Source organism: Cyprinodon tularosa, unplaced genomic scaffold, assembly GCF_016077235.1.
Source record: "Cyprinodon tularosa strain WSP-4 unplaced genomic scaffold, ASM1607723v1 ctg1292, whole genome shotgun sequence".
NCBI classification, from domain to species: domain Eukaryota; kingdom Metazoa; phylum Chordata; class Actinopteri; order Cyprinodontiformes; family Cyprinodontidae; genus Cyprinodon; species Cyprinodon tularosa.
This window is the reverse complement of record NW_024038106.1, coordinates 96,073-104,291: the sequence shown is the minus strand read 5'-3', so window position 1 is coordinate 104,291 and position 8,219 is coordinate 96,073. Positions and strand designations below refer to the sequence as shown.

Here is an 8,219-nt window from a genome sequence, read left to right as displayed (position 1 = left end):
CGAAGGTTCCGCTCGACGTAAACGTCGTTTAAAAAGTAACTAATTAGCAGGTCTGAACGAACTTACAGTTCATGTAAAGTAATCTGGACTGGATCTCCGATATCCGATCCTGCCGATGCCAAACCCGATATCAGTCCTGGCCGTCATCAGGACTGATATCCGACCCGGCTGACGGCGGATTGTTGCATCTCTATCACAGATCAGTTCCCGGTTAGGGTCCCAGGTGGGATCTTTAGGTTCTGCTCTGAAATGACGTTGCTCTTTGTCTCCTGCTGCAGCTACATGGTGGATGCAGCAGATCCAGAGAAGATCGAAGCCTCCAAGAACGAGCTGCACAACCTGCTGGACAAACCGCAGCTGCAGGGGATTCCGGTAAGAGCCGAACCAGAACCGTCCCAGTTTACAGCCGTTTGACGTCATGAATAGAGCTGAGATGACGGTCAGAGCGATAACTCTGCACACATGTGGAATAGATTAATGTCAGCTTCCATCAAAATACCAGAAATCATTCAACATCATTCAAACTCCACTAAAGTAAAGATCTACTGTGGACAAACAGAGAAGGTCACTAACTAACCAATGATCAGCAGGATACAGCGATGACATCACAGTTCAGCATGGATTCATGTTTACAAACCAAAGTTTGGCTGCAAGACTTTTGGAATGAGCTCACATCAGCTTTGAAACCAGTTTAAAGCAAATCGAACGGGTTCAAACCGGTTTAGAAAACCTGGAACAACCGGTTTAGAGCACCTGGAACAGGTCCAAACCGGTTTAGAGCTCCTGGAACAACCGGTTTAGAGCACCTGGAACAGGTCCAAACCGGTTTAGAGCACCTGGAACAGGTTCAAACCGGTTTAGAGCTCCTGGAACAACCGGTTTAGAGCACCTGGAACAGGTCCAAACCGGTTTAGAGCTCCTGGAACAGGTTCAAACTGGTTTAGAGCACCTGGAAAAGGTTCAAACCTGCCCAAACCTGTTTAGAGCATCTGGAACAGGTCCAAATTGGTTTAGAGCACCTGGAACAGGTCCAAACCGGTTTAGAGCATCTGGAACAGGTTCAAACCGGTTTGGAGCACCTGGAACAGGTCCAAACCGGTTTGGAGCACCTGGAAAAGGTCCAAACCGGTTTGGAGCACCTGGAACAGTCCAAACCGGTTTGGAGCACCTGGAAGAGGTCCAAACCGGTTTAGAGCATCTGTAACAGGTTCTAACCGGTTTGGAGCACCTGGAACAGGTCCAAACCGGTTTGGAGCACCTGGAACAGGTCCAAACCGGTTTGGAGCACCTGGAACAGGTCCAAACCGGTTTAGAGCACCTGGAACAGGTCCAAACCGGTTTAGAGCACCTGGAACAGGTCCAAACCGGTTTAGAGCACCTGGAACAGGTTCAAACCGGTTTAGAGCACAAGCCCAGGGAGGTTAATGAAACATGATTTGATTAAATATTATTTTATACCCTGAGATCCATCGCTGTGCCTCCTCCTCAGGCCTGACCTGTGGTTAGCGGGCCCCCGGAGGTTTGGGCCCCTAGACTGAGGGCCGCTGCTCTAGATCATCAGACTGATCTGTTTCCCTGGAATGTTTCCTAGTAAATGTTGAAGCTGTGAACTTCCTCTAACCCCTGATCTGTCCTCAGGTTCTGGTTCTGGGTAATAAGAGGGACCTGCCAGGATCTCTGGATGAGAAGGAGCTCATAGAGAGGATGTGAGTCTGCTCCCTGCCTCCTGCTGACTGTTCATGCTCCTCAGCTTCACCTCCTTCTCTCTTTCTCCTTTCAGGAACCTGTCAGCCATCCAGGACAGAGAGATCTGCTGCTACTCCATCTCCTGCAAGGAGAAGGACAACATCGGTACGACGCACCCCGCTGGGCCCTGAGGGGCCGGTCTCTGTGAGAGGGGGCGTGGCCTGGGGGGGGGGGGGGGTCTCTGTAGGAGGGGGCGTGGCCCGGGGGGGGCGGTCTCTGTAGGAGGGGCCTTGGCCTGGGGGGGGCCGCTCTGTGAGAGGCGGCGTGGCCCGGGGGGACTGGTCTCTGTAGGAGGGGGCGTGGCCCGGGGGGGGCGGTCTCTGTAGGAGGGGCCTTGGCCTGGGGGGGGGCCGCTCTGTGAGAGGCGGCGTGGCCCGGGGGGACTGGTCTCTGTAGGAGGGGGCGTGGCCCGGGGGGGCGGTCTCTGTAGGAGGGGCCTTGGCCTGGGGGGGCCGCTCTGTGAGAGGTGGCGTGGCCTGGGGCACCGGTCTCTGTAGGAGGGGGCGTGGCCTCGGGGGGCCGCTCTGTGAGAGGCGGCGTGGCCCGGGGGGACTGGTCTCTGTAGGAGGGGGCGTGGCCCGGGGGGGGCGGTCTCTGTAGGAGGGGCCGTGGCCTGGGGGGGCCGCTCTGTGAGAGGCGGCGTGGCCCGGGGGGACTGGTCTCTGTAGGAGGGGGCGTGGCCTGGGGGGACCGGTCTCTGTAGGAGGGGGCGTGGCCCGGGGGGCGGTCTCTGTAGGAGGGGGCGTGGCCTCATGACCTGCATGTGTAGTAGGGCTGTGGGCTCAGGGCCGGGCTGTGTGGTCGGCGTGAACTTCAGGGGTTTTGTGTGTGAAGGGGCGTGGTCTATGGCATGTGTCAGTGGGCGGAGCCTGGGGTATGTGGGAGGGGAGCAAACCTTAAGCCGTTAGATCAGAGGTCATTTCACGAAGCAGGTGTAGAAACCTAATCCTGGTCCTCTGAGTGTTCGCTTTCATCAGAGCTGCTTTCATTTAGTTCAATCTACTCTAACCAGATCCAATCAGAGTTTAGCGCGTGCGTAACAAGTATGAAAAGCCATGATCAGTGGAGCAACGAGTCTCCATGACAACAGTCAACAGGAAGGGTCTATTTCACCCACTGGGATCTGAATGAAGAAATGGAGAAGAAGAAAGTGTTTAAAAGACAAACAGGCTACAGCTGAAAAGGAGCAGAACATGCTGCAGTTAATGCGTAGCTTTATATGCAGCGGGCTATGGCAGGCCGTTTTATCATTTAGTGAAAGCACTCTGCTCTCTGTGGTTCCGTTATCAAAGTCACACTGCTAGACCGAATATATTTTCTAAATTACATTCTAAATGTCAGTTTGTTTGAAATGGTAATTTTGACGAGGAAAACATTTTTCTATCAGGAATACATGTTTGGTCAAACTAATGCATATCAGAACGGCTCGCCATCTCTCTGAATTAATGCCATTTTTTTTTTTTTAAACCTAATGAGTCTAACGGGCGTAGAAAATTATTTAGATATTTATGAACAAAACTACAACAAGAATCAGACTAAATCAGGAAATGAAGCGACGTGATTGGCTGTAAGGAGAGCAGAGACTGAAGGAAACCTGAGCAGGTTAGCTGTGGGAGGATGTTACCATGGCAACAGAGGATGAGGAGGCGGAGCAACCTGCTGGGTGAAACGGAGCGCTGTGCTTTTTAATAACGTTTATTATTTTCCTCCCTCAGACATCACCCTGCAGTGGCTGATCCAATACTCCAGGACCAAGAGGACTTCCTGAGGAATCAGGCCACGCCCACCAGCCCTGACCCCTCCCTCTCTAACAACCCCCCCCCCCCCCCAGGTGCACTGATCCCTCCAGCGCCGCTCGGATCCGTCGATCACCTGGAGCCGCTCCAGAGGAACTGGGTCAAAGATCCGGTTCTGCAGAACCACCAGCACACCAGCAGACCTCCAGGAAGGTTCTGATCCCAGCAGATGATGGAGGATGTGGGTCGAACCGGAGGCATCAGTGCATCCAGGAGCTCCCTGCCTTCACGGCCATGTTGGTTCCTCCTCCTGTCCTTTTAGTTTCTCCTCCTCCTGCAGAGCGAGGGATCAAACCTTTTATTATTGCACTGTTGCTTTGTAAGATATTAATAATAATGTTAATAATCTAAATGTGAGCTAATCCTGACCTGCAGGACAATAATCTGGTTTCTGTCTGTAATTATGTTTTTATTCATGTTTGTTTTATATTGGTGTTTTTTTTATTGTTTTCTGATTGGTCGAACCAGAGTTTCTGATTGGACCAGCGGCGTCATGTGATCTCATGAAACATCTGCATCATGTTAAACTAAAAGCGTTGTAATCCCGTATTAAATTTTTGATTTAAACTCAGATTATCAGCCTGTGATTCCTTTCTGCTACTCCTACTCCTCACATTTTAAAAAGACTCGTTTCATTTCAGCTCATTTTCATTGTGACCTGTTGGTATTAAAAAAATAACCATTAAAATAATTAGTTTCATGCCGTCACTTTTTGAACTTTTTATCACGGTGAACGTATTAGTGTTCTGTGTAAATGATCCATTGATTGACGGCTCTCCATGGTGGGAGGGTTTCTGGCCCGTTTCATCAGCTGCTGAACGACCTCCATCCTGTCAGGAACCGACCCGCCCATCAGCCGCTGACCTCTGGTGACCCCGCAGCACTTAGCGGGTAAAGGCGGATCCAAAGGATGGGAACATATTTAAGCTGCGACTTTTCTAAACATAAAAGGCGTTTTCACTGACTGAACTTTTTCTTTTTTTTCCCAGTTTTTATTGTCCTTTCTATGGAAGCCCGTTTCCGCCACTCTGTAAAAAAAAAAAATAAACTATCTCATTATAATTAGTTTATTTTTTACCAATTTTTAAGTTAAAATTGAGTATTTTTCGTCAATAGCTCCCAGGTCATGTGACCTATTGACCCAAAATCAGTGTGAATTGTTGGGTCCCCCCTTACATGGGCCCACCACCCATGAGAGGGGCCATAAGGGTCGTATGCAATGTGTGTTGGCCGGGGGAGGGGACCCTGGTGGTCCGATCCTCGGCTGCAGAAGCTGGCTCTTGGGACGTGGAATGTCACCTCGCTGGTGGGAAGGGACCGGAGCTAGTGTGTGAGGCTGAGAGGTTCCAGCTAGAAATAGTCTGTCTCACCTCGACGTATGGTTCTGGTTCTGGAACCAGTGTCCTATAGAGGGGCTGGACATACTTCCACTCTGGAGTTGCCCACAGTGAGAGGCGCTGGGCAGGAGTGGGCATACTTGTTGCCCCCCATCTCGGCGCCTGTACGTTGGGGTTCATCCCGGTGAACGAGAGGGCTCCGCCTAAGGGTGGGGGGACGGGTTCTGACTGTTGTCTGTGCTAACGGGCCGAACAACAGTTCAGATTACCCACCCTTCTTGGAGTCCTTAGAGGGAGAACTGGAGGGTGCCCCTCCTGGGGACTCCCTTGTTCTGCTGGGAGACTTCAACGCTCACGTGGGCAATGATAGTGAGACCTGGAGGGGCATGGTTGGGAGGAATGGTCGCCCCGATCTGAACTCGAGTGGTGTTCTGTTGTTGGACTTCTGTGCTCGTCGTGGATTGTCCATAACGAACACCATGTTCAAGCATAAGGGTGTCCATATGTGGTAAAAAATAAAAAAAAGAGTTAAAATGCAAAATAAATGAGTGTGTCCCATCTACAGAGACTAGTAGAACAATTTCACACTGATTTTGCGTCAATAGGTCACATGACCTGGGAGCTATTGACCAAAAATACTCAATTTTAACTTAAAAAATTGGTAAAAAAAAAAAAAAACTATCTCAATATATTGAGATATTTTTTTTTTTTTTTTTTTTACAGAGTGGCGGAAACGGGCTTCCATACCTTTCAGTCTAACAAGGACAGCAGAACTTCCCTCCCTCATCTAACCCCTCCCTCATCTAACCCCTCCCCTCATCTAACCCCTCCCCTCATCTAACCCCTCCCTCATCTAACCCCTCCCCTCATCTAACCCCTCCCTCATCTAACCCCTCCCCTCATCTAACCCCTCCCTCATCTAACCCCTCCCCTCATCTAACCCCTCCCTCATCTAACCCCTCCCCTCATCTAACCCCTCCCCTCATCTAACCCCTCCCTCATCTAACCCCTCCCCTCATCTAACCCCTCCCTCATCTAACCCCTCCCCTCATCTAACCCCTCCCTCATCTAACCCCTCCCCTCATCTAACCCCTCCCTCATCTAACCCCTCCCTCATCTAACCCCTCCCCTCATCTAACCCCTCCCTCATCTAACCCCTCCCCTCATCTAACCCCTCCCTCATCTAACCCCTCCCTCATCTAACCCCTCCCCTCATCTAACCCCTCCCTCATCTAACCCCTCCCCTCATCTAACCCCTCCCTCATCTAACCCCTCCCCTCATCTAACCCCTCCCTCATCTAACCCCTCCCCTCATCTAACCCCTCCCCTCATCTAACCCCTCCCTCATCTAACCCCTCCCCTCATCTAACCCCTCCCTCATCTAACCCCTCCCCTCATCTAACCCCTCCCCTCATCTAACCCCTCCCCTCATCTAACCCCTCCCTCATCTAACCCCTCCCTCATCTAACCCCTCCCCTCATCTAACCCCTCCCCTCATCTAACCCCTCCCTCATCTAACCCCTCCCCTCATCTAACCCCTCCCTCATCTAACCCCTCCCCTCATCTAACCCCTCCCTCATCTAACCCCCCCCTCATCTAACCCCTCCCTCATCTAACCCCTCCCCTCATCTAACCCCTCCCTCATCTAACCCCTCCCTCATCTAACCCCTCCCCTCATCTAACCCCTCCCTCATCTAACCCCTCCCTCATCTAACCCCTCCCCTCATCTAACCCCTCCCCTCATCTAACCCCTCCCCTCATCTAACCCCTCCCTCATCTAACCCCTCCCCTCATCTAACCCCTCCCTCATCTAACCCCTCCCTCATCTAACCCCTCCCCTCATCTAACCCCTCCCCTCATCTAACCCCTCCCTCATCTAACCCCTCCCCTCATCTAACCCCTCCCTCATCTAACCCCTCCCCTCATCTAACCCCTCCCCTCATCTAACCCCTCCCTCATCTAACCCCTCCCCTCATCTAACCCCTCCCCTCATCTAACCCCTCCCTCATCTAACCCCTCCCCTCATCTAACCCCTCCCTCATCTAACCCCTCCCTCATCTAACCCCTCCCCTCATCTAACCCCTCCCTCATCTAACCCCTCCCCTCATCTAACCCCTCCCTCATCTAACCCCTCCCTCATCTAACCCCTCCCTCATCTAACCCCTCCCTCATCTAACCCCTCCCTCATCTAACCCCTCCCCTCATCTAACCCCTCCCTCATCTAACCCCTCCCCTCATCTAACCCCTCCCTCATCTAACCCCTCCCCTCATCTAACCCCTCCCCTCATCTAACCCCTCCCCTCATCTAACCCCTCCCCTCATCTAACCCCTCCCTCATCTAACCCCTCCCCTCATCTAACCCCTCCCTCATCTAACCCCTCCCCTCATCTAACCCCTCCCTCATCTAACCCCTCCCCTCATCTAACCCCTCCCCTCATCTAACCCCTCCCTCATCTAACCCCTCCCCTCATCTAACCCCTCCCTCATCTAACCCCTCCCCTCATCTAACCCCTCCCTCATCTAACCCCTCCCCTCATCTAACCCCTCCCTCATCTAACCCCTCCCCTCATCTAACCCCTCCCTCATCTAACCCCTCCCTCATCTAACCCCTCCCTCATCTAACCCCTCCCTCATCTAACCCCTCCCCTCATCTAACCCCTCCCTCATCTAACCCCTCCCTCATCTAACCCCTCCCTCATCTAACCCCTCCCTCATCTAACCCCTCCCCTCATCTAACCCCTCCCTCATCTAACCCCTCCCCTCATCTAACCCCTCCCCTCATCTAACCCCTCCCTCATCTAACCCCTCCCCTCATCTAACCCCTCCCCTCATCTAACCCCTCCCTCATCTAACCCCTCCCCTCATCTAACCCCTCCCCTCATCTAACCCCTCCCTCATCTAACCCCTCCCTCATCTAACCCCTCCCCTCATCTAACCCCTCCCCTCATCTAACCCCTCCCTCATCTAACCCCTCCCCTCATCTAACCCCCCCCTCATCTAACCCCTCCCTCATCTAACCCCTCCCCTCATCTAACCCCTCCCCTCATCTAACCCCTCCCCTCAGGGAGCAGTGTGGGGTTAAGGGTCTTGCTCAGGGACCCAGAGTGGCACTTTGTGGGAGAGGGACTTGAAATCAGAACCTCTGGATTCATAGCTCTATGCCCTAACCACTAGGCCACTGCTCCCCCCAGTTGTGCTGCCCCAACTTGTTGCTCACCACATACCATAATGTTTATTAAGATGATGCAAAGTTAAATTTGACACTATTGGTTTGCTGACATCTATGATGGCCGCTCACACTGAGCCTGGTTCTGCTGGAGGTTTCTTCCTGTTCAAAGGG

The 8,219-nt window shown here is 52.5% G+C and overlaps 1 protein-coding gene across 1 annotated transcript; it reads left to right on the top strand.

Annotated features, from left to right (window-relative positions):
- Nucleotides 1-217: 217 nt before the first annotated feature.
- Nucleotides 218-4,115, top strand: LOC119777950 (ADP-ribosylation factor-like protein 8A). Its single transcript, XM_038276962.1, has 4 exons — nucleotides 218-372; nucleotides 1,639-1,706; nucleotides 1,781-1,851; nucleotides 3,462-4,115. The coding sequence occupies exons 1-4, from the start codon at nucleotides 250-252 to the stop codon at nucleotides 3,512-3,514; spliced, it is 315 nt and encodes a 104-aa protein (XP_038132890.1). The 5' UTR covers nucleotides 218-249; the 3' UTR covers nucleotides 3,515-4,115.
- Nucleotides 4,116-8,219: the final 4,104 nt, after the last annotated feature.